The 27,461-nt window shown below is 41.8% G+C and overlaps 1 protein-coding gene across 5 annotated transcripts in view; it reads left to right on the forward strand.

Moving 5' to 3' along the window:
- The first annotated feature begins 7,501 nt into the window (after positions 1–7,501).
- The window catches only part of ZNF131 (zinc finger protein 131), a 29,374-nt gene continuing 9,414 nt past the window's right edge, over positions 7,502–27,461 (forward strand). Inside the window, exons 1-7 of one of the 5 annotated variants that reach the window (XM_050946986.1) lie at positions 7,502–7,597; positions 11,649–11,725; positions 14,559–14,697; positions 16,029–16,130; positions 16,710–16,854; positions 20,550–20,913; positions 21,016–21,238. In XM_050946986.1, coding sequence (XP_050802943.1) covers positions 14,574–14,697; positions 16,029–16,130; positions 16,710–16,854; positions 20,550–20,913; positions 21,016–21,238 — 958 coding nt within the window. In that variant the 5' untranslated portion in view covers positions 7,502–7,597; positions 11,649–11,725; positions 14,559–14,573. The other 4 variants (XM_050946984.1, XM_050946985.1, XM_050946987.1 and 1 more) reach the window with 4 other exon arrangements.

A 27,461-nucleotide genomic window follows, 5' to 3' on the forward strand; every position in this document is an offset into this window, starting at 1 on the left:
CTCTCGCGTTCCCCGAACAAGCAGGTCTCCTTCCCTGCGGTTTGCAGGGTGGTTCCGGGAAACGCGAGAGCAAACCGCGGCGAAGCTGGTCTCCTTTCCCGGTTTGCTCTCGCGTTCCCGGAACCACCCAGCAAACCTCAGGGAAGGAGACCTGCTTGCTCGGGGTTCGGGGAACGCGAGAGCAAACCGGGGAAGGAGACCAGCTTGATTACCAGAGGCTTCCTCAGGTATGCTGGGATACCTGCTTATTCCACGGAGGTCAAGAAAAGCGCTGGTAAGTGTCTATATTTGATTACCAGCGCTGGATCACCAGCGCTGGATCCTCTACACCCGAGACAAAACGGGAGTACGGCCAGCGCTGCAAACAGGGAGTTGCAGCGCTGGTGGTGCCCTGCAGATGTGTACACCTCCTAAGTTGCAGCGCTGTAACTCCCTCACCAGCGCTGCAACTTTCTGATGTAGACAAGCCCTAAGACACCTTTGAGGAGCGGCGGGTGCAGTCTGAGGTTCTCTATATAAGAACAGCCATACTAGGTCAGACCAAAATTAATAGGCAACAGGTTTAAAACAAACAAAAGGTATTTTTTCAAACAATGCACAGTGGAACTCCATGCCAGAGAATGTTATAAAGGCCAAGACTAAAGTGGTTCAAAAAAGAACTAGATAAGTTCGTGGAGGATAGGTGTATGATGGGCTGTCACCCCTGGGATGCAGTCTGAGAGCTGTGGAAACCGCTGGGCCCATCTAACCACTCAATTGGGTTGGCCCTGCTCATACTACTTGGGGACACAGCCAGCCTAACCCAGGCCCTGTTATCATCCAACATGACAGCAGGTGGCACAACACATCCAAGCTACCTGAGAGCTGCTTCACCCAAGCCACTCAAATACATGCAACAGACAGCAGCCAATTTCCCAGCTTTCCAGACTGACACCCCCCACTGGAGTATAAACCCAAAATTATACCCTCTTGCATTGCACAGGGAACTGTACAGCGCAAGGTCATAAAATTTCCTCCCTCCCTCAATGTGGAGAGGAATATGCAACAACCTTTGCCCCACGTTATGATTCCCACAAATTTCACTCCAACTCTCTGGTTTAAATAAAGCACAAACTAGTTTATTAACTAAAAAAGATGGATTTTAAGTGATTGTAAGTGATATTAAATAGACCAAAGGAGATTACCTAGCAAATAAACAAAAAAAGCAAACTAAGCTTAATATATTAGATTGGATATGAATAGCACATTCTCACCCTGAGAGATGTTACAAGCAGGCTGCAGATTCTTAAGGGGCCAGCTGCACTTGCTTTACAGCTTAGAATCCCCAGGTGTTTGATTCACAGGCTAGGAATCCCTCTAGCTTTGGTCCAGCACTTCCCCCAGTTCAGTCTTTGCTCCTCAGGTGTTTGCAGGAGTCTTTTTGAGTGGAGACTGAAGAACACCAGATGATGTCATTCCCTGCCTTATATAGCTTTAGCATATGGTGGGAACCCTTTGTTCCAAAGCTTTGTTCCCAGACCAGTCTGTGGAAAAATACTAAAGTGACCAGATGTCCTGATGTTATAGGTATAGTCCCGATATTTGGAGCTTTGTCTTATATAGGTGCCAATTACTCCTCTACCCCGACCTGATTTTTCACACTTGTTGTCTGGGCACCCTAAAAAATACTGATATCCCAAGATAGAGTCCAGGGACATGTGGTCTCATCACATGACTTTGTACAGTCAGAGCAGCCATTACTTACAGACTGTCTGGAGTGTTCTCAGGAAGGCTTCCCAGGTGGGAGATAAGCTTCTCCTGAGGCCTATTGTTTTTTCCTATTGGCCCATTGCCTTGAATAGGCCCTTCTCCATCCACTATCTAGACTGAATTCATTTTGTCTAGTGGGCATTACCCAGGTGTAACTACATTTGAACTATAGATACATAGTCACTATTCATAACTTCAGATACAAAAAAATATACCTGCATACTGTCAGGGTTCCTTCTCCACTCTGAACTCTAGGGTACAGATATAGGGACCTGCATGAAAGCCCCCTAAGCTTATTTCTACCAGCTTAGGTAAAAACCTGGTATGCTGCCACCACCAAGTGATTTAACAAGAAATAGGGAAAGGACCACTTGGAGTTCCTCTCCCCACAAAATATCCCCCAAGCCCTTACACCCCCTTTCCTAGGGAGGCTTGGGAATAATATCCTAAGCAATTGGTTACAAAATTAACAAAGACCCAAATCCCTGGGTCTTTGGACAATCGAAAAATCAGTCAGGTTCTTAAAAGAAGGATTTTATTAAAAAGAAAAGGTAAAAATCATCTCTGTAAAATCAGGATGGAAAATACTTTACAGGGTAATCAGATTCAAAGAGCCCAGAGGAACCCCCTCTAGCCTTAGGTTCAAAGTTACAACAAAACAGGGATAAACCTCCCTCTAGCAAAGGGAACATTCACAAGTTGAGAGAACAAAGATAAACTAATACACCTCGCCTGGCTTTTATATGAAATAAGAAGTTTGAAATATGAGAGACTTGTTCAGAAAGATTTGGAGAACATGGATTGATGTCCAGTCCCTCTTAGTGCCAAGAAACAAAGAGCACAAACAAAAGCCTTCCCACCCCCCACAAAAAACATTTGAAAGTATCTTGTCCCCTTATTGGTCCTTTGGGTCAAGTGTCAGCCAGGTTACCTGAGCTTCTTAACCCTTAACAGGTAAAAGGATTTTGGTGCCTCTGGCCAGGAAGGATTTTATAGTTATGACACATACAAATAGGATAATCATATTCAGCAAATCATAAATCATCTGACTTATCTTGCATAAAATACATTATAATTATATCATAAGCATATAATCATAATATCACTGCGAAGAATATGGGGTGCAGTGTCACAAGGTCTGTCAATTGCTATTAGGTAGGATGGGAAGGGATGGTGTCCCTAGCCTCTGTTTGCCAGAAGCTGGGAATGGGTGACAGGGGATAGATCACTTGATTTCCTGTTCTGTTCATTCCCTCTGGGGCCCCTGGCATTGGTCACTGTTGGAAGACAGGATACTGGGCTAGATGGACCTTTGGTCTGACCCAGTATGGCTGTTCTTATGTTCCACCCCATCACAGGGTTCTAAAGGAATTCAGTAAAAATACTGGGCAGGTCTAAAGATAACCTACCATAGATAGTTAAAAATTGATTAGCCACCAATAAATAAAATAATTGTTATGTAACTCAAAGATAGTCAAGTGGATATAGCTTCAACCTCATCCACTATGCTAACTGCAAAAGACAAGTACCATCTGTGATGTTCCAGATAATAGCAAGGAAAAAATTTTGGAGGACAATGGGAAGTATTGCGGGGGATGGCAGCTGGGTGGCCTCTGATTGCTGGACAGCACATCTTGAGAGAGGTCTGTCAAGTCCTAGCCTCGCTCTCATTCTCTTAAATTAAATTCTATCTTGTGGGTGGACTGGTATAAACATCCAACATCCAGCTGTCCCAAAATGGGGCAACTAGGAGGGTAAACCAGGAGGTGAGAAGGAAAGAAATAACATCTATGAAAGATGGGGAGGAGAATAAGATAGAAGGACAAAAATATAGACTAATAAACATCAGACAAACTTACCAAGATAGGGAGACGGGGATGAGCTTAAACTTGTTGTGGGAATGGTCAGTACTTCCTAATTATTATACAGCATTTTGAGCCCACAGTACTAGGTGTCTTAGTTGTATTTCAGTCAGCTTGATTACATGCCATTCACAATTCTAGTCTTTCAATAAAACTTAGACTCATTGTGATATTGAACAAACCTTTAGTTGCATTATTGTAAAAACAACTGAGTGCTATCATGAAAGGACTCATCATTCCTAATGCAATTCAGTAAATTAGAAAACAAGAAGGGGATGGTAGACAACTTCTAGCCTAACCAGATCCATTAACAAGATATTACTGAATTTCATTGCACCAGGAAATCCGCTATGCAGTAAGTGAGGAAACAGAAGGAACATAAATTTGATTTTGAATCACAATGGATCCAGGATATCTCTGGATCAAGAACTGAAACTGGCAGTAATAATGAAAATAACTTTACGAAACAGGCTCAGCTGGAGTTTTGGTTTGGTTTCAAGTTTGTAGCAGGGAAAAGGAGAAATGATGAAGAAAAGGAGGGGGGTAAAAAAATTAAAATTTCTTGGCTGAAGAGATGTAACTGCTCAACAGAGATACTTGGCCAAATCTATAGAGTATGTAAATTGACATAGCTCCAGTAACTTAAATAAAATTATGCCAGTTTACACCAGCTGGAGATCAGGCCTTTCTGTTTCTCTATGACCACATTTGAAAAATTAATTAGTCAGAGTTTGATTCTTCACTGCTTTCCACCTTGTCTGGTCATTTATACCTATGACAAGTGAGTGCCCAAAGGGTGTAAAATACTCCACAGTGAGAACTGCATGGACACTGGTGGTGATACTGCACCAGCATAAACAGGAGTAATTCCACTGAAGCCAATGACAATGGTGTTAAATGTATATGGTGAAATGATGTTAGATCAGAATCTGGCTGTGGTGGAAGTGGCGATGCTCTATAATAATTTACGATTACTGTACTGTGACCAGGTTATTGTGGTGTTTACTGTATGGATTATGATGATTTAACTGACTGTTGGGAAAACAAGCAAGAAATGGGAAAATGGCTTGAGAGACGCCCATTTGCCAAAACTTAAGGGACAATGCAAGAGCTATTCGCTTTTATGTTCTGCCTCTGCAGAGCTCACCTATCTGGTTTTGGGCAGCAGAGTCCAATCCTGGGAAAGTAAGAAGACAAAGGACTTCTGAGTACTGTATCAGCAGACTCAGGAAGGTAAATGGGGGAAAAGCAAATACATTTATTTAGCTGCTGTATTTTATGTCATTTATAATTACTCAAGAAAGCAACTATATATGTTGTCATTTCCAAAAGACTGAATTGTTTTTGCTTGTTTGTCCGTGTACATGTAAAATGTGGAAACTACATATACAAAATAAATGGGGTCCTTTTCAAGACTGAATCCTACTTTATGAGACATTATTTGTAAAGTACCAGTGTCAATGCAGTTGCAGTCACAAATTATATACAATAATTTGGTCATCAGGAAATTATCAGAGCCATAAAATCATTTCCTTATGGTTGAACTATTGCTGGTTTGACATTTTTCCCAGTACAGTACCAAGAATTGCATCTCTCCCGCTGAAGGTTAGTAATTTGACAATTACAATTTAGTTGACACAAATAAAGCTATGGCAACCATTCTGCGTTTTTGTTATGAACAAACAGGCTATTGAACAGCTGCTGGAAGCTGTGAATACCTAGGAATGCAGGTTTTGCCAAGGACTATTTAAAAATGTTCAGTTGAATTTCACTGAATTTTCATTTTGTTTGATGTTAGTAGGATTTGTTCACTAACTTAACACAGTTAAAGTACAAGAAATTATTCCATCTGTTAATGGGAAGCAGGGCCCCAAAGTAAGGGAGCCCAGGCAGCTATGGCCCTTGGGAAAGGAGCAACAGCCAAATGGCCATTAAAGATGAGTTCATTAACATCAATTTTGCAAGTGAGCACATACGAACTTGTCATAACAGCCCAGTCTGTTGGAATACTTATGAATGTGCTCCTTTTTTGTTAATAGCCTAGATGTGCAGCCTTAATACCTAGCTTCACGTTGCTGGGATTGTGACAGGGTGTGGGATGGTCAGTTGATTGTCATTTATAGTGCCTGTGATATTGCAATATTGTGCAGTAGCTTCAGGGACCGTTGTGGTATATTTATGAATTATTTATATATGACTGTGTTCTACTCCATGGGGGAGGATTACCACAACTCCACAGGGATTATTAAACAACTCCAGAGAAGCACCACCTTTTGGTGTAGTTTATATAGAATATCAGAGTTGGAAGTGACCTCAGGAGGCCATTTAGTCCAACTCCCTGCTCAAAGCAGGACCAATCCCCGCCCCCCCCCCCACACACACTCTGGTACTGGTTCAGACTGGGTTTTCCAAAACTAGGAAACAAAAAAAAAAAAAGGTTTTTGGTATAAAAGGGTGACCTGGAACTGACTTGCAGTCTTCCTTTGATTCAGTAGACAGGACCTTTGGTCCTAAACCGACCTCAACTCTGAAGAGCTCGAAGGGGTGTTGGCCTCTCAGGTTCCCCACGTGATTTCTGGTATGTTCAGTAAGAGTGCAAGAACTTTTTATTGTATTTTTGTTTTCTCTGTAATGCTTTTGTCCTATGAATAAATATACTTTGCTTTGGAAGAGCTGTGTGGTAATTTGTAATGGCTGCCCCACACTGGTCATTGTCCTCAAAGAAAGCACAGCCCAGAGTTGGTCTTTAGCAAATTGGCTTGCTGAGGCTATCACAGTGCATGGGACAGGGCTGTGCAGCCCTTAAACCCCAGTTAGAAAGGACTGGAACACAGGGCCCTGCCCAGAGACAGGTGACTGCTGGAGGCTTGAGACCTGGCTGGGCACTCCTGGAGGGGGAAATGGGAATACTCCTGGGCATTGAAATGTTATGTCCTTCTGAGTCGTCTAAGGCCTGCTCTATAGTAGGAAATTAGGTTGATATAAATACATCACTCAGGCGTGTAAAAATCCACACATCTGAGCCACACAGTTAAACCAGCCTAACACCAGGCACAGACAGCACTAGGTTGACAGGAGAGTTCTCCAGTGGACCAAGCTCCCATTTCTCATGGAGATGAAGTACCTATATTGACAGGAGAAACCCCCATCGCTGTAGGTAGCATCTGCACAGAAGCTGTGCAGCTGCACTGCTGCAGCAATTTAAGTGTAGACAAGCTGTCAACACGGCTTATAGCTACTAGTAGATGCAGCTCGTCTTTAATCCCCCTCTCCTGGAGGAATAATGTGCTGTTTAATGGGTGTGGTGCTACAGGGGAGAGGGTTAGGCACAGATGCCAATGCTGGCAGCAGGCTCATGGGCGGCCAGTGAACGTGGGGAGGCTGGCTCCCTACCCTTGCCTGAATGGGGGGCAAAACAAAATTAAAGTTAAAAAAAAGCAGAGCAGAAAACTTCAAACAAGCTGGAAATACTTTATCGCGGGGAAGGTTTTCGGCGGTGTAACGCCTGCGACTCGCGCACCGCTCAGCCAAACGGGCAGCGATGGGCTGCTGGAGTTGGACGAGAACGGGGACTGTGCCCTGTCACGACACACGTGGACCTTCGCCAGGGAACAGCAGCCTCCGGGGCACATTTACCCGCCGTCCCGCTTCCATAAAGCAGAATCCCCCGCCACAAACAAGGGCGCGGGCCTGGCAACTCGGGCGGGCGACACCGCTGGGAACCCCACTTCTCCCCACGTCATCCCGCAGCTCCCAGAATGCAACGCGACACACCATTCCTGGCGGGAGACTACAACTCCCAGCGTTCCTCGAGTCAGCTGGTCCCAAGCGTCCTGTTGCGCTGAAGGTCATCGCTCCGTCACTTCCGGTTCGCGGTGTAGGCCGGGAATGCGAGTCGTGATTGGCCGGCGCCAGCCCCGCTTTTCGGCGAGCTAGGGGAGCAGGAAGCGGCAGAGCCGGCGAGACGGGGCGAGGGGCTCCTCGCGGTGAGTACCAGGCGGAGCGCTCATCTCCCTTCGGGGCGCGCGCGTCTCCGGGGTGCGACCCCGGCCGGGAGAGGGATTGTAAAGGGATCGATTTAATGCGCGCTTTGATGACGTAATAACGACTACAGGGCCCGAGGTGCCGCCAAGTGCCTGGTTCGGGCTGTTCCTTCCGCCCGCATCGCGGTGGGGGCCCGGCTGCGCCCAGTCCCCCCTCGTAGTAGCGTGGTAGCCAGTCGTTTCTCGCTGACTTAACCGCCACCCGCGGGCGCTCCACACGCCTAGGCCTTCCGCCTTCCCCAGTTTCTCCGTATCCTGCCGTGGTGTCACCCACATCTCTGTGATTGGCTGGAGTGTATTTGATTGGCAGCAAGATTTCCCCATTGGGGGCGGGAGTTGAGGCCATGTGACCAGCAGTGGGCTGGGGCGCTGAGGTTCGAACCCTGTGAAGCTGTGTTCTTTGGGCACGTGGCAGCGCCGCCTGGCTCCGCGGGGCGTGAGGCAGGGGTGACACGTGACCTCCCTCACTGTGCTCCATGTTACTGGGGGTGCAGAGGGGGCGACACGCTCCCCTCCCAACTGTGCTTCTGGGCGCGGGGGAGGGGGTCACGACTTGGAGGGTGTGAGACGTGGCCTGTGCCACTGTGCTCAGTTCCTGCTGGGCAGTCACAAAGTAGAGAGGGGATATGACCTGTTCCTGCTCCCCTTGCCTACTGCATCCCTGCTGCAGGGTCACAGCACGATGGGGACCTAACACATCCCACCTTGCCTTATGCGCCATCCTTGCTGTGGCCTTGCCATGCAGAATAGGACATAATGTGCTTCACCATGCTCTGTCCCTGCTGCAAGGGGTCATAGTCAATTACCTCCTATCTCAGCTGCTTTGTGAGGGGAGATGATGCAGAAGGAGTATGACACCCATCTCCCCTCTGTTACCCCCCATCCTTAGGGAATAAAGTGAAATATACAGAGCTCTGTTCTTCCGTGATTTAGAGAATTTACCTTCAGAACAATGAGCTGGGAACAAGCCCAGTTTGGAAAGTTTTGGGGGGCTTTCAGACAGTTTTGAAGATAGGAAGCATTCTACCTCTTACCTCCCATTATGGAGATCACTTAATGTTCTTTGTTTCTGGGGATACTTTACATATGTTCTGCATTTTTGCACTTTGGTATCGCTTGGGGATATTTTGCATATAGTTTGAACTTCCACAAGAGAGAGACCTGGTGCACCATGTAATGGACAAGAACCTTCCAAAGCATGCAGTGAAGCATGGTTTCTTTGAGGTAAATTCACTGGTGATGTAGGTTGGTGAAACTCCATTAGTTTCAGTGAAGTTGAGACTGCTTATGACAGGAATTAATTTGTTCCCATTGCTGCATTTTTTTCAGTTTGTAAATATCTGCTGACCTGCAGCTATAAAGATAAGAAAAATACTAAATAAAATACAAAAAAAATCCAAATGAGTTATAATAGTGATCTGATGCCATGTGAGGAAAAGAACATTGTCATTACTGTCCACTCAGGCCAAACATGATAAGGCAGCGGTAGGCAACCTATGGCACGGGTGCCGAAGGCGGCACGTGAGCTGATTTTCAGTGGCACTCACACTGCCCAGGTCCTGGCCACCAGTCCGGGGGGCTCTGCATTTTAATTTAATTTTAAATGAAGCTTCTCAAACACTTTAAAAACCTTATTTACTTTACATACAACAATAGTTTAGTTATATATTATAGACTTATAGAAAGAGACCTTCTAAAAACGTTCAAATGCATTACTGGCACGCGAAACCTTAAATTAGAGTGAATAAATGAAGATTCAGCACACCACTTCTGAAAGGTTGCTGACCCCCGTGATAAGGCATTACTATTGTGTTCTATGGAAGTGGTAAAATATGCACAGAAATAAGGGGACAATGGTGTTAAAAAGGGGTTATATTACTTGTTATCTGAGTACAGCAAAGGAACTGTTTCTTCTTCACTTATCAAGCTGTCAGCTCCCTCCTCCGATCGACCCATGATGCCAGCCTATATTGCCCACTTGCTAAATTTTCAAACAAGAATTTCTGTGCTTTCTCCCATGCTGCCCCTTACATTTGAAGGAGTTTCCCATATACATGTGCAAAGTTACTCCGTTGTCCTTCTTCAAAACCCTCCTTGTATCTCTCCTTTTCCATGATGCCTATGGGCGTGAGACGCATCTATCATGCTGACCAATATTATTTCGTTCTATTTCCCCATCTCTCTGCATCCATCTTTTGGCTCTTTTAAACTTAGATTGAACTCTTTGGAGCAGGAATTGTCTGTTTTGTTTGTACTGCACCTAGCACAATGAGGTCCTGGTCCATGACTAGAGTTTCTAGTAATAATAATAAAAGTGTTATAAATTTACACCAGCACATACATATTTGACAATAAGTATTTACTTAAGTTATTCTGAGGTGGATTTGAGCTACCAATTACTACAAAAGATCTTCAGTCAGACTACTTTGTGGTGAGGTTTGATCAGATCATACAAATTAAGCACTAGTAAATAAGTACTTGTTTGGGAGACTTCCTAGGAAAACTTGGGTGGGGAGACAGAGTAGTTGACATTGATTTTGGAGTCAGTACTCAACACCATGCAGCTTTGTTGAGGAGATACTGCACTGCTGGAGATGCTTCTGCAGATGATAGAGAAAAGTCATTAAAGATTCCATCATGTGTTTTGTAGCATGAAGCACTGATACGCACCATATATCAAATAGACTAATTTAAATCCTTATTGGCTGCATATGCAGTGCAATGTATAAGGCCCAAGGAGACTCCTGGTAGATTGTGTGAGGACTTGCAAGCTTCAAAGTCTTGTAGCAGCAGCCTCGCTAACTTGAACTAATTTCCATTTCTGAGATAAGAGTAAGGTGTAATCCCTGTGTAATACACTGCTGCATTTTAATAAACAGTGAGAGAGAATCTTAAGCACTTGAGTCATAGAACTAGAGATACAACTGCAGCTGGCAGGAAGACCGCAGCACCCTAGAATAATCTCCACTTACTGCATAGACCCCTCAAATTGTATAGAAATAGGATATTTTTAGCGCCATTACTTAGTTTTTATAGATTCTTCATTGTCTCCTTTGAGTCTGGGAAATATTTGTGTCAGAAAAACCACTGTCACAATTGGCACTAGTTGGCACTCTTACTGGCAGTGTCATCAGTTTGTAAGGATTGAATGAGCATGGAGAATGGACTAATCTCTTACTCTGAGAGGTAGTCCGCCTGATGTGAGGGGTAGCTTTCACTCCCACTATGTTTACTGGACATGCTGTTTGGATAAATCAGTGGCTTTTGGCTTCCAGGGCTATTGGCCTGACACCTCTCACATAAACCAAAATCACACTTTTTTCTTTTTTATTATGAATGAGCTGAGTTTTGCAGATTATCTGTACTTCCTTTCACAGGAGTGGTGATAAGGAGCATAGTTTTAGCTTTAGTTAGCATTTTATCTGTATATTCCCACCCTTCCACCTTGGAAAATGAAAAATAATTTCACCCGTCAGTTAATTCCATTTCTGTTATACTGTGGTCTAACAAGAAAAGCTGCTGTTTAGAGAATAAATGTGGTATCTTTGGTGTCCTGTCAAAATTTCTGCTTTGATCATTCATGTTGTCTACCTAAATTCAATTTCCCCCTATTGGTACACTGAATACTTTACTTGGTATTCCAAAGTTTTGTTGTTTTGTTGTGTGCTTGTTATACTGTTGCTGTGCTTCAACTCAGAGGTTGCATTTCACTGGTATCATTTGGGATTTGGGATCTTTCAGGATGACGGTCACTATTAGTTTATCTATCTGCTGTGTTTTTTAGTTTACCTGTGAGAGACGCAATGATTTATGAAAGCCACAACAGACACATTGTTAATGAGGATCAGGAATAATGCAAGTCTTTTCCAAAATAATTTCAAAGCATTGTATTACTTTATGATAAATTATCACTTGCTATCAAATGCATTTCAACCTATGAAAATAAATCCTTCATAAGGTGTGAGTATGATCACCTGGCTTATGTAATTCACAGGAATTGGGGTACTCCTGACAACTCTGAGAACTAGTAATGGAAACATGGAGCTTACTTGTCAGACTGATTCTTAACCGGTGAGGCTTGTACTATTACTCCATGGATGAGGAAAATGCAGCAATGAGGAAAAGATACAAAAAGTTTGGAAAAAGCAATTTCTGGAGGTTAAACTGCTTTTGAATATATGGAAGTTATAAGAGCTGGGATTTGGGTTTGTTTCCTGTGGTTTTACATTAGCAGAATCCTTGTGGCATTTTACCATTCCAAGTTGCCTGTCTATTGTGTATCTTAGTTTCTACTTCTTATAATAGACATAGTGATAACAAACAGAAATAGATTTATTTAAGCAAACATTTTTATTTTTTTCTGTTTTGAGTTGGACATATTCTAAATAGGGCATTTTCCTTAAACAAACAAACAAAAAAATCAAGGAGGGATCTGTTCTATGGAGAAATAGGATAGCAACAGCTTTCCACCAACTTGGCATCTGCAAAGCCTAATCCTATGCCTTGAGACAAAATGTCTCCTTATCATAACAATCGAGTTTTGTCCCCAGGCTTCCACTACACCTTTTTATTTCCATCCCACTCCACTCCAAGACACAAGCGTGTTAAATACTTCCTCACCTCCAGCAGCCATGTATGTGGTCTTGTCTACACTTGAAATGCTACAGCACTTCAGTGTAGATGCTACCTATGCCAATGGGAGGGGTTCTCCTGTTGCAATAGGTCTCAGACTGGGGGTCATGACCCGTCAGGGGGTCACGAGGTTATTACGTAGGGGATCGCAAGCTGTCAGCCCTCAGCCCCTCATTTATAATAGTGCTAAATATTTTTTTTTAAGTATTTTTGATTTATAAGGAGGGGTCACACACAGAGGCTTGCTGTGTGAAAGGGCTCACCAGTACAAAAGTTTGAGAACCACTGCAACAGGTAATTTACCTCACTGAGAAGCATAAGTTAGGTCAATGGAAAAAAAATTCCGTTGATCTAGTGCTATATACAAGGGCGGTTAGGTTGGCTTAACTGTGTAACTTGGGTATAAATTTTTCACACCCCTAAGTGATGTAGCTGAGCTGACCTACCTTCTTAGTGTAGATCAGGCCTGAGAGTTAGCAAGCTTGGTAATGTCAGATGGATAGTAGTGGGTAGGCTCAAGGAATCTGCTCATGTTCAAAGGAGGAGGCCCTCTGATTCTGGTTGAGGAAAATCACGCATTTAGATTAATTATGAAGACTTTCTTCTAATCTTTCATGGAACTCTGTGGATCTCCACTTTGTGCACTCACACCATATGCTTCTGTCACAGCAGCCACCATGATACTGGAGCTGGCAATGCATCTCTAGTTTAATGTAAGATACTCTTTCCTCTGTTGTTCTCCCACTTGCTATTCCCCCAGGTACTTAGCACCGAAGTACAGATTAATCACAAACTATAGATATGAAGTTTCATGAAGGAAACATCTTTGATGTGACTATTGCCTGGCATCCTATCCCCAAGCAGGAGAAAAGGTACAAAGACTCCATAAAGACACATTCAAATTTGGTATCTTTGTCTTCTGTCTGGAACCAATTGTTCTTTGAGCTGAATTAAGTTCACTCAAAAGACATTAAGTTCCTGCATTGGTTCAGATTTGCTTCTGAAGAAAGTTTGGGGCTGCAGCAGAGGGCTTTCCTTTTGACGCCCTTCAGTAGTGGGAGTCTTCTTGAGAACTCATTTTATACAGTTCCAGAACTCAGAAAAGCCTTAGGTTAGGTGCAGAGGCTTATTCCAAATTTCTTTGCTGCTGTACCCCACAGAATATTTCTGCTTAAATAGAGTCTTAAAGGACTTAAGAAGGAGATCCTCCTCTCAGATTCACGTGGTTGAACTGAGCAGAATGATTTTATACTTCTAACATATGAAGAGTCCCATGGACCTCTGTGTGAGAGCCACACCTCTAGGGGGAATAGAACATCACAGATGGGTACTGTCATGCAGATCTGAAAGAAGAATTTTGCCTAAAGTTATTTGGTTGAAATGCTTGCAGTTGTAATTATCTGGACTGTCTCTCCAAAGATAGTAACACATACCCAGCATATTAACATCCATTGTCCATGTTTTAGGGTAGATTTTCATGATCTTTTCTGGTTGGTGACCCCTTACAGTCAAAAACTTTCACAGCCCTCTTCCATTTACTGTAAAAGTATCAGATAAGCCTGTATGACTTATTTGTGTGTATATTTTGAGAGGTTGACAGAGAATAGTAGATCCTGAACGGTAGGATTGTGCGGGAAGTGGGGGAGTGAGATTTTCTTTGCATTAGATAGTAACCAAATTTTCAATTCTTTGTAACTCCCCTGAACTCATAGATGAAGAAACGTTTCCTTAATGGATCCCTACTTCCTTCATTCCTTTACCTTCTTTAAACATCTTCTCTTCACTGAATAGAAAATTAACTTAATCTGTGAGAGTATTGAAGAGCCAGTCTGCCATCAAATGGGTTAGCAGACTTCCTCAAAGTAATCGTATCAAGATGCTGGTATTATCTTGCCAAACTTTTGCTGAAATTGTGATAATCAGTTATGTCCCTCCCCCACCCTTCTGATTGCTTTCAGGGAGGCAGATTTCTTTCCAATTCATAGAATGAAGAAGTAGACTTGCAAAAGTTTTAGTCTCTAATGTCTATAATAAAGCCCTGTTTCTTTTTTGTTTACCGTAGTACCTCCTATCTGCCAGCTAAATTGCGTTACACCTATTGTTGATCTAATCTGGTAGTTATTAACAATCATATTACTCTATTTCATGGCCCTTTTTTAAGCACTGAATTTAATTAAAGCATTATGCTAATTAGTTCATGTTTGTATGACACATTGAAGATGTAAAACATTGAGTACTGCAGTATTCTTACTTCATTATTAATCTTTTGTAGACCAGTCCATTCACTATGGAAGCCGAAGAAACGATGGAATGCATTCAAGAATTCCCAGAACATTATAAAGTTATTTTGGACAGACTGAATGAACAGCGTGAGCAGGATCAGTTTACAGACATTACTCTGATTGTAGATGGTACGTACTGTCATACTGAATCTGCTGATACGCACATGCTTTGGAATTCTTCATTTTGATTGCCGTAGATCAGACAATTGAAAATAAAGCATCAATGTATTTTATTCTCAGCCTGCACAGAACACAGACTAATGTCTTCCAGTTTTATATAGCAGTACTACAAATTGCAAGTAGACTTTCATCCTGAATGATGTAGAAGATGGATCCTTTCCCTAATTTTCAGATGTTATGCTGAAATAATCAGCAGCATTGAATAATAGTGGTGTTTGTTTACTAGTGTTCATAGCAAAACAGAAATTCAAAATTGAATTTCTTAATGCTTTGTCTAAACCAGCCTAGGCAGGAACACTTATGCCCACCATCAGCAGGTGTAGATAGAAGTGGGGGGAATAGCGAAACTCTTGTAACCTCATTTCCCTTCTTTAAAAGGACAGTCTGGTTGAACTCAGTTCTTTTCCTGTCCCTACCAGGTGGAGATAATTCTCTGTTACCAAAGAACTAAGATTTTTGTTTTGTTTTTCTACCATCTTTCTTTTGGTGAATTCCCTGCCTATAACCCAGTCCTTTTCTATCAGGATTAGTGTTTTACAGTGGAGTATTTAGTTTAGGGTTTTTTCCTTCCCTTTTCACTCACCTGAGCACTCTGAAGAGAGGAGACCGCCTAGATTTGGTGTGTTTGGCCTCTCAAGCAAAAATGTTCCCACATGTAAACAGTCCTTTGATTTTTATGTATCCTAATAGTCATCATTCAGTCATCAATACCTACATATTCTAGTAATTGGAACCTTCTCTTTGTTACATGGAAGAAGTTGAAGCTCTGACTTTGGGTGAACAGACCCTTCTATCCTTAGGACTAATGGAAATAAAGTGTGACTGATGTCTTATGAACCACTCTTATTAATCTGAGTTAATAGAGCTTCTTTTCCAAACAAGGAGTTGGATATATATTGATAGAAACTGTTTTGGAATAATTGTCCTGTTTGTCAATTGTGTTTTATTAATTATTTCTAAATAGGTGTTAAAGATTCTGTTGTGGAGGGGGTTGTGTTTATGTTTGTTGGGACTTTCATACCCGGGAACTGGAGGACTCTTGCATAACTCAGCCTGAGGAGAAGCAATTAAACATGCTGAAAACTATATGGGTCAGTGAAGGCCCAGGAAAATGTCTGCAGTAGCATGCCATGCAACAAACAGCATGCTCAGATTGCACTCTGCTACAGTGTCTTCACATACTGAATTCTGCAGCTTCCTTTATTCTGAACCCATTAACGTCTAGCATGAATGCATGTATGTTGACTCAAAACATTTCATTTTTATCCATTTCCTTTTAGGTCACCATTTCAAAGCTCATAAGGCTGTCCTTGCGGCCTGCAGCCAGTTCTTCTACAAATTCTTCCAAGATTTCACTCAGGAGCCTTTGGTAGAGATAGAAGGTAACCGGTTGATATGACTTGTATGACCAAAATACTTATAGTTCTGTAATGTTAGTGATACAGACTAATGTGCAGGCTTTAGTGGTACTAATCACCATGTGAAGACGTAGCTCCATGGTGGTTGTGAGGTAGCTAATGCCACTAGAAGGCAGCTTCTTTCAAAGATAACATCTGAAGGAACAATTTTGAGGAGAGGCTTTTTTCAGTGGCAGTAGACACATGATGGAGACTGCTGTCTCTCTAAACTTCAGTACTAGCCACTTTAGTAGAAGGGGACTAGCAACCTTTCCAGAGAGGAAGATAATGATATGTTTTACATTATGGCACCCATAGTTCTACTATTAAACATGGCACAAACCTGAAGAAGCTGCATCAGACTCCATTGCGTGCAGCTGTAGACTTTCTGAAGCCTATGAGAACATCTCATGAAGATGATCTGCAAAAGCCAATAAGCAGGACATTGTGAACAAAAATCTAGATGGTGAAAAATTTGTTAGCAAAATTTACTGCTTATCCACGTGAAATGTAACAACTAAAATCTGAAGAACTGCAAAAAAATATATATTTACTTCTAAACAGGTGTAAGTAACATGGCATTTCGACATTTAATTGAGTTCACCTACACAGCAAAATTAATGGTCCAAGGTGAAGAAGAAGCAAATGATGTTTGGAAAGCAGCTGAGTATCTACAGATGTTAGAAGCTATTAAAGCACTTGAAATCAGGTAAGCGTGTAGTTTTTCCATTCATATTCTAGAAACATGGAATACAATATCTGAGGAAGATTCTTGGCAGGGTTGGTTGCCAATATTGTACGGCACTGTTTCTTCTCCTCCTGGAACCTGAGTAGTAGCGCTAGAGTCCTCATCCACCTCTTCTTCCCAAAGTCTGTAGCCTCTTCCTATGAGGGTGAGATGGAGACTGAGCCTCAAACTCTGTGAACTGGAACTTAGTGTCAGGGGACATGGCTCGCAAAGCCTGAGAAGGTGTGAGGAAAACAAAGTACAGCCCTTGGGTGCCCTTCCCTTCTCACTGCTCTCCAGAGGACCTTCTCTGCCTTCCCATTCTTGGAGTTCTGCTGTAATCTTCCCTTTGGCTATATGCACTGTTTCTCTCTCTATGAGAAGGAAGCCCATGACAGCCACCCCTACTTCCCATTCTGGAATTCACACAGGAGTTTCTGCAAGCTTGAGAAACATAAAGGGAAGCTGCTGTTTCCTTCTTATCCCACCACAAGGGTCTTTTCCACACCAGATAACAGTTCATTAACATAGCATAGTGGAGAGCAGACATAGGCCTATAGTTCCTGCAGTAGTAGTATTTACACTTACTGTCTTACTTTGCTTTATAAAAAATAAATAAATAAATAAAGCTTGGTCACACTGCAGACTAGAAGCAGGGTTTTCAACATCAATATTTATTTTAAAATATTTGCCCTACGCTTAAACTTTGCTGCCAGTAAATATAGGGAAGAAGTATGGTCTTGTGGTAATAGCTGGGATTGGAATCAAGACTGCACAACTTCACTCTTGGATTGAAAAGACACTATCAGGATAAAAATGCATATAAAAAAGGGCAAAAAAGTTACTTATATTGCAAATAGCTAATATTACTACAGTAGAACCTCAGAGTTACAAACACCAGGGTTACGAACTGACCAGTTAACCACACACCTCATTTGCAACCGGAAATATGCAATCAGACAGCTGCAGAGACCAAAAAAAAAAAAAAAATCAAATACAGAAATAAAGGGAAAATAGCATTTTTGTTTTTTATAGTAAAGTTTCAAAGCGGCATTAAGTCAATGTTCAGTTGTAAACTTTTGAAAGAACCTCCAGAACGTTTTGTTCAGTTACAAATGTTTCAGAGTTATGAACAACCTCCATTCCCAAGATGTTTGTCACTCTGAGGTTCTACTGTATTTACAGTTCCTTTACTTAGTACAGTTCTCTCAGCTTGGAAAATAGAGAGAGTGTAGTAGAGTTTTATTTAGGGCCAGTTTCAGGATCTAAGGCAATAATGTATATGTTACAATAAAGTTGCAATAAAGAATAAAGTTGCAAGGAAATAACTATTTGCTTTAAAAAACAAAAAAACTTGTTTAGTAGTTTTAGGAATATTTTAATCTTGGATTTAGTTTCTTCAAAAATAAGCTTTTTACAACATTTTGGCGCTAAATTTAACTGGACAGTGTCCAGTTAATTTCACTGTTTTTATCCATCTCTAAACAAAGTGTTGAGGCAAAAATATTTTTATAATGTTACTAAAGCGGGGCAGAATTTTTCAGATGAAACTTTTTTCACTGAAAAATATAGCTAATGGGCGAATAAAGCATTTTGAAAATTCATATAAATTTTGGCAAATTGTTCCAGCAAAAATAAAAAAAATTGAATGTTGAAACAAACCATTTCAACATCAAAAAGGAACATTTTGATTTTTCAGGCTACATTCACAAAGGAATTTGGGCCCATTGATGGAGGTGACATTGTCCTCCTTATGCCATATATTCATTGGAGCAGGGATGGCACATGGATATTCCCCCTCCTCCCAGGTGAGTGCCCTAACCACAGGCCATCACCTCCTCTGTTTTTTGAATTCCTTTGCTTTTTATTAAAAGGCCCAAACAAAATGTTTCTGACTTCCAATTCACTGAAAATTCTGGAAACCTGAACTGATATTTTTTGTTCTGAATTTTCAGAATTGCCAAAAATCCATTATTTGCACAGCTGTAATGTTACTATGAGCTAAAGTCCTTTGGCTTAAATGGGCGGGGAGTGTGGAGAGGGGATGCGTAGTGAGTTCCTTACCTCACAGATCTGCTAGAACGTGCATTTATTGAGCTTCAAGTGATACTAAAAAGCTCCTCTTTCCTCAGGCATTTCTAAGATACTGTTTTCAATTTTATATGGATTTTATTAGTTAAATGTTATATCAAATAAAGCAAAGTACATTTAGATTCTCAAATGAAATGTGTGATATAAATGCATCACATTTATGGTTTAAGGCCTCATTAACATTTTATATAAAGGGGAAAGGGATAGGTTGGCCTTCGCTCTTTGCCTCTCTGTAAGAGAGCTGGATGCTCTTCCTTATCCTGGCTTCTTACTTACAGGCTGGGCTATCAGGAATTAGGGTTGTGGTAAGGAAGTACCACTTTACCGCTCCACCATGCCAGCACTTACCCCTATGTTATCATTCTGTGGACTTGGAACCAGGACTTAACCCCTCTCCTCCCGCCGCAACCAAAATAGTTGAATTGGTATACAACTGAGTGCGGACCAGTCTTAGACACCACACAAATACCACCCGGTTGCTATTTTGAGAGCTAAAGTCCTTGAGCTGGCCCTTCGCATAGGGGTGAATTTCACATTTAGTGCTGGGAGGTTTCGGTGCGCCGGTACAGTATGATGGATTTTGCGCTGCAGGCCTTGCAAACCAAATCCCACCACCACCATCTCCTGCGGGGGCCTTTTGGCTTCTCCACTTGTGTTCATCTACAGCAGCCTGATGTTCCTGGGATCCAACACCTTTGCTCATGGCCCTGGACTGAGGGGGGATGTAGTTTTCACAAACATCTTACCAGTTGCAGTGTTTTCTTCTCCTTTGGGACAGATGCATAAAATATGTGCACAACAGTAGTTCTCTTTAAAAGATGACTTATTAAAATAGAGAAAAAAGTGGAATTACACTGTTTACTCAATATCTCTAGATTAACACTTCACATAACCTAAACTAGATGAGGCATTCTGAGCTCAGTTACAGAGGTGATGGACAATCTTTTATGTTTAAAGACAGCTCTCTTCTTTTACCACCCTGTCAGAGATTCAACCCCATGCTCTCTCCTAAGAGAGGCAGAGTGAGTTCCCTCTCCTCACTTCTTTTTGACGTATGTCGTCCTGGGATTGATTCATTACCATATCATGTGAGGTAGTCACCTTTTTCCCATTGCCCCCATTGGAGTTTCTCTCCCCTGAAGCCTCATGTGTAGCATTTTCCAGGGCCTGAGAGTTTCTGTCTAACCGGTGAGACTGATTGGTTTCTGATGGGCCTGTCCATTCATTGTTCTTGTGGATGGGTATTAGATCAGTCCAGAGTGGATGGAGTATTTAAAATCTAAAACAAAACCTTGGTCATCTCGCTTAGTTATCAAATAGGGACAATGGTCCAGATCCTCCATCACAGGCCACACACCATTAGCCCTGATGGTTCAGCAGTAGAGATTATGGATTAAGAATTAGTGCATTCCTGAATCTACAATGTAACCATCTGCATGGTGTTTCACAACATGCATTCTCTTCGAACACTTTATTACTGATTTATTACATATTTTGAATAATCTCGTGTAATTTCAGTATATTGCAGGAATTATTATGTAGGTGGTTTTGGATCCTTACTATGTTATATTACACACACTTTACAGGAACAAAGAAAATTCAGCACCACTAGAATCAAATTCAACACAAGGTAAAAATAAAACCAAAAAGAGGAAGATAGCCGAAACCTCCAATGTCATCACAGAAACATTGCCATCTGCAGAATCAGAGCCTGTTGAAATTGAAGTGGAGATTGCTGAAGGGACAATTGAAGTGGAAGATGATAGCATTGAAACCCTGGAAGAAGTAGCTTCTGCAGAACAGTCTATAAAGTATATACAGACTACTGGTACATCAGATGAGTCTGCTTTGGCTCTTTTGGCAGATATCACCAGCAAGTACCGTCAGGGGGAAAGAAAATGCCAGATCCAAGAAGAAGGTGACAATGCAACTGATCCTACATGCAAACAGGTAGAAGGTATTGAAATTGTGGAACTTCAGCTGTCACACATGAACAATTTATTCCACTGTGAGAAATGTAACCGTTCATTTAAATTGTTTTACCATTTTAAGGAACACATGAAAACACACTCCACTGAGAGTTACAAATGTGACATATGCAATAAAAGGTACCTACGAGAGAGTGCATTGAAACAGCACCTCACCTGTTACCACCTTGATGAAGGTGGAGCCAGCAAGAAGCAAAGACCTGGCAAAAAAATACACGTATGCCAGTACTGTGATAAACAGTTTGACCACTTTGGACATTTTAAAGAGCACCTTCGGAAACACACAGGTAACATTTCTGTATTTCTAGTATACATCTATTCCTTTGGGTTTGTGTTTGCCTGTTTTGTGGGACTGGGGGAAATAAGAGGGGAGCGTGTGCAAGATTTTTTTACAAATATTTTTCTAATGCTGTATACAATCATGAGATTGAAGAATGCTAGAAATGCTGAGCTTCTATGTGTGAACAATCTATTTACATAGCAGTGAATGTAGATCTTAATAAATGCAACTTACTTAAAATATTGACTCACAAATTTCACTTAGCCACCTACTGAAAAATAAGCCTCCTAAAGAAATAAATGTGTTCTTAAATTTAGTATATTGTATTTGTTTCAAAGAAACAACATGCAAAGAGTGACACTCCTCTGAAAAAACAAGTATCCAATTCAGGAATAAACTTGTGGAAACAAATTAACTTCCAGTTCATCAAAAAAAATTATATTCAGTAGGAAAATTAGTTTGAAAAAAAATAAGTCCACTAAGCAAACCTACTGCACTGTATCATAAACCAGCAGAAAATTCTTAACAAATGCCTATTAATATAGTAGTTTGGGTAAGCAAGTTATGCAAATATAGAAAACATACAGTAGAAAATTAACTCTTTTGACACTTGGTATGTGATTACTTAACCCAGTGGAGTTACACTGATTTAAAAAAGCCCTATGTGACTGAGATCAGAATGTTACCTTTAGACTACAGTGGGTCATTTACAGGAGGTAACTTTTGCTCTTTAAATTACTGCTTCATTCCCCCTCCCTCCCCGTACAGAGATTAAGTGCCTCTACCATGCTCCCTGTGGTCCTGCTGTTAAAAGAGTTACATTTTTATTACTTTACCATATTTGCAGTATTGAGTACCATACAAATACTTTATTAGCCCTGAGAACGTGTGACAATTTGCATGGGCCTTGGTCCTTCAAACACTTAAGCATATTTGTAACTTTACCCAAATGAGTAGTCCAGTAACACGTTCATGGGTAGATGTGGGGTAGCAGAACAGGTCTTCCAAGGCTACTATTCTAGGTTCTGACCTAGAACTTCTTTGCACCCTTATGTGAGATTCCTGGCCACTGGAGTAGTGGCTGCACTCCTGTCTACTTACAACTAATGTAGAAAGGTTTTGAAAAAACCTCTTCCAAGTCCAAGCAGTATGGAGAGGGCTTCCATTGCACACAACTCCATCTACACCCTTTTTGCCACCACGCACTGCTGAGCAGAGACATCAGTGGGCTTGTATACACCCTTCTATAGTGTGGTAGATTTCATCCATTATGACCAAGCTATGTATAAACTGATTATAGGTTTCTCTCTTGGAAAATGTTCATTACAGCTTTAAGGACAATATTTGGTCAGACTGCCAAAGTACCAGGTATGTTGTTACACCTAGGCCTGGTCTACACTGAGGTGGTGATCAATCTAAAATGCAACTTCAGCTTCGAGAATAGTGTAGCTGAAGTTGATGTATCTTAGATCGAATTAAAATTACTTACTTTGTGTCCTCATGGCACTGGATCGACGGCTGCGGATCCCCCATCGACTTTGCTTCCGTCTCTCACGCTGCTGGAGTTCAGCAGTCGATGGAAGAGCGATTGGGGATCGATTTATCACGTTTACACTACATGCGATAAATCGATTCCCAATAAATCAATCGCTACCCGCTGATCCAGCGGGTAGTATAGACGTACCCTTAGTTTGGTGTTCTAACAAAAGGGCTTAGTTTAATGCCATTATACAGCAAGTATGTAGAAGTCATTTCCCATTTATTAATTACTGCCATATCTTTCTGAATTTTCACATTAACAAAATAATTATTAGAAAGAAAGCAAAGTTGGAATGTAAAAAAGAGGCAAAGTAAAAGTAGTTAAACCCTTATGTACGTTGTGCTCAACTGGATAGTAGCACTCCACTATTGTCCATTGAGATCCGTGGAAAGACTCTAGTTGATTTCAGTCATCTTTGGATCAGGCCTAGTATTTGGAGAGTACAGTGTGGCACATAGTATAAAAACTGAATTTGAAGCAGAAGATGTAATTTTCTCCCCAAGGTATTTAACACTAATAATGTCATGCATTAACAATGGCAAGATAAAAGCATATATAATGAAGTGACAAATTGACTTCAGTTGCTACAAATTAACAAATTTCCAATTAGTACTAAAAACTGCATACAACTTAATCGTGGAAAAAGCATTTCTTTTCTAGGTGAAGTTATAAGGCCAGCCATCAGCTGTCCTTGTCATAAGCTTCTAGAATATGCTCTATGTATCTCTAAACCTAAACTGTTTTTGTTTAGATTAATCCTGTAATGTACTAACTTCCAGGATTGTCATGGTAACTTACCAGACCAGGAAAAAGAATCCACTCACTCATCTCCTCTTTTATCATGATTTCTGATAAAGAGAAAATAATGAAATTTCAGTTGCCCATCATAAATTGCAATGGAGTAGACTTTTACTGAGCTAAATTAAAGCTATGTATGTATAGTAGGGCTAATTTGGTACGACTCAGAATAAGAACAGTAGTTTTTTATTTGAATGAAAAAATGTAGCTTTTGTACCTAAGAGCAATTAACTCATTATTTTTGCCCAAGCATGATCTTGCTGCAAAACATTTGGGTCAGCTGACAAAAAGAGGGCCTTGAACACCTACAACTCCCACTGCCTTTACTGGGAATTATGGATGCTCAGTGTCTCTCACCATTGGGGTCTTCCTGAATTATTAACTAAATAAAATTGATGGGGGTCTCTAAATCAGTTTTGGCACTTGATTAACAAATGAGAGTTAAATAGTCAGATGCACTGTAACTAGGATTGAAAACTTTTTGGAGGGTTTTTGTTTGTTTTTTTAGGACTTAGACTATTTGAAAAAACTAAAAGATTTTTTTTTAAAATGACCCTATTCATATCCTGTATTTATGTACAATAGCCTTCTAAAAGATTTTTGTATATAAAAAACTCCATCATTTCTAATGCTAATAATTGGGTAGGGCAAAAAAGATAATGTACAAAATTGGGGAGGAAAGACAGGTAATGAACAAAAGTAGGAAATGAGATTTAGAGAAGCTTTATAAACTTCCAATCAAGGTGAAAATATTAAAGACAAAAAATAGTTCCTGCAACCTGCAGCCCACAGGCCGAACGCAGTCCGTCAGGGTAATCCGCTGGTGGGCCACGAGAGAGTGTTTACATTGACCATCCGCACACACGGCTGCCTGCAGCTCCCAGTGGCCACGGTTCACCATTACTGGCCAATAGCAGTTGTGGGAAGCGGTGGCCAGCACATCCCTGCAGCTCACACCGCTTCCCACAGCTCCCGTTGGCCGGGAACAGCGAACCGTGACCACTGGGAGCTGCAGGCGGCCATGCGTGCAGACAGTCAATGTAAACAGTGTCCTGCGGCCCGCCAGCAGATTACCCTGATGGGCCGCAGGTTGCCCACCACTGCTTTTTGCGGAAATAGATCATATTCAGGGAAAGCTGGTGGAGAGGGCTTCTTGAAGTACAATAATCAATTTCTGTTTCTACTTCAGTAGTGAATCTATATAGTAGTCATAGCACAACGAGTACTCTGTCAAACTTGGATAAGATTGTCCATAAAAGCATGTGGGGAAAACCTGACAATTTGTGAAAACTTCAATTAATATTCCTAGAAACTCTACTTTATAAATAGTGTCACATATGTTTCTGAGAAATCCAAAATAACTGGGTTCACTGTAACTTTCCACTATCTAGATCTAATTTAAATATTAATACAGTAACAATGAGCAAGAGCGTAGTTCTAGTTTCACTTGACAAGCAGGTTGCAAACTTTTTGGGGGGGACTGAAGGGGCATCAGACTTCGCCACAGTTGTTCATGATGTTGTCATCTTGAGATTATTACTACAATGTGCTGTACATAAGAATATACTTGAAGACTGTTAAAGAACTTCAGATATAATAGAATGAGACTGCCCACTTATTGAGCGGTGGTTTGCTCCGGGTGCACGTGTAAATGAGTCCTGGATTTGATTGGATTATAGATGAAGTTCAAAGTGCGGGTTTGGCCTGATTTAATTTTGGTCTTGGTCTCCACTCTGGAACTTACTTTCCTTTCCTACATATGCTCCTGACATTGCTTCTGCAAAGTCCAGAATTGTTAACCTGCAAGACTGATGGCAATTTGCTGCCAGGGAACTGCAGTGGAACAAAGGTCCCCTGGTGTAGTCTTGGCACAGGGCCTAGGCGTAGGTTATCCCTGACCCCCAGCACATCCCCTGCAATCCATATAACTCTTTGGGCTGAGGATGAATAGTTGGGGTCAATTCCTTGTTTCTCTGGGGTTTCCAATCCTCCTGCATAAGAGACTATTTGGGCTAAAGTTCATGTGCCCAACTCTGTGTCCACTGCCATTCTTGTCTGATTAGAGATCCTGGGATTTTGATTGTATGTTGATGGTGAATAGATTCCAACAGTTCCTATGAACATTAGGATTTTACTCTTTAATAATTCACTATTTTTATGTAATGGTTTCCTTCTGATTATTCTTATTTTTACTGTGGTTCTCAGTCTCATTTTAAAAGTGATTTAGGCACTCCCTGGGACTTGCACTCCTAAGTCACATAGGCACTTTTGAAAATTTTGGCCAAGTGACTGACGGCCATTTAAATTTCAGTCCTAGCTAGAGTAACTGCAAATGCTGTTGTACGTGTAAATGTCTTATCCTCTTTGGAATTTTACTGAACAATTTGTTTCAGATATTCTAGAATCATCGAAATGTAGGGCTGGAAGGGACCTTGAGAGGATATCTAATCCAGGGGTCCTCACACAAATATTTTGGGGGCCCTAGAGTGTGGCCACCAGCTCCTGCTGGTGGCTGCTCCAACAATTAATTAAGTATTTTAGGAAAAACTTTAGGGAAAACAAATAAATATCCACATATACCTGTCCAAATCGTTGTGATTTATTTATGTATGGTTGTTGGGGTTTTTTTTGTTTGTTTGTTTTTTGAAGACTCAGTAATAACAATGTGCAGTTGCCTCTATTCTTTACTGGATCTAAACAGAATAGAAACACAGATAAGGTGGTTTGTCTTTTTGTTGTTTTCTGTTGCTTTTTTTGGTTGCTTATTATTTTTAGACTTGCTAGCTAGTAAGTCTGCTGCTGTGAAAAGTGATACTTTTATGTTAATATTACTTTTCACAGCTTCCTAGCAAGCTATTAAGTCTGTTGTGAAAAGTGATATTAACAAACATACAAATCTAACATTTCACAGCAGATTTACTCAGCCCCGGCAAGCCCGGAGACAAATTAAACCCCAGATGGGAAGGTGGGTAGGGAGGTATTGGGGGTCAGGGGCAATGGTGGAATGGATGGGAGGATGGGGGAGGCAGCAGGTGCCAGGGCCAATGGAAGGTGAGCCGTTGGCAAGCACCCACTGCCATGGGGCCGGGGTCAGGGGCCGCGTTGAGCCTGGGGCCCGAGCCCAAAATCCCGTGGCCAGATCCCGAAGCACCGCAGCTAGATCCAGGGCTGAGCCCAAATCCCTGTGGCTAGATCCCAGGGCTGGGGCTGAGCCCGAAGCCCTGCAGTCAGGAGACAGAGCCTGCCACCACACGGCTGAAGCCTGGGGACAGAGCAGGCAGTAGGAGCCAGATGAGATGGGGGAGGGGTGGTGAGCCCAGGGTTGGAGCCCACCACCACGTGGGCGAGGGATGGAATCTGAAACCGCACAGATGGAATCTGGGGCCCGCAGCAAAGTCCGAGGTCCCTGGCCCAGACAGTGAGTTCCACATCCGGGAAGACGGGGAACTCACCATCTGCCTGCTCCACCAGAGTTTGTCTCTCCGGAAGGAGGGCAGGGTCCAAAGCCCTGCTGGCAGCCCTGGGGGAGGGGCCACTGCTTCTCCCCCACCCTCCAGTCACCATCCAGGAGGCTTTGGCCACGAGAAAAACCCCTGGTGGCCAAATGCAGTGGCCATATTTGAGAAATACTCTAGTTCATCCTCCAGCACTGAGGCAGGACCAAGTTAAACCTAAAGCATCCTTGACAGATGTTTGCCTAACCTGTTCTTAAATACTTCCAGTGACAAAGATTCCACAACCTCCCTTGGAAGCCAGAATTTAACTATCCTTGTAGTTAGAAATTTTTTTCCTAATATCTATCCTAAATCTCCCTTGCTGCAGATAAAGCCCATTACTTCTCCAGGCCCACTAAAGATAGGACAAGAACAATTGATCACTGTCCTCTATATCA

This window comes from Gopherus flavomarginatus, chromosome 3, assembly GCF_025201925.1.
Source record: "Gopherus flavomarginatus isolate rGopFla2 chromosome 3, rGopFla2.mat.asm, whole genome shotgun sequence".
Taxonomy (NCBI): Eukaryota; Metazoa; Chordata; order Testudines; family Testudinidae; genus Gopherus; species Gopherus flavomarginatus.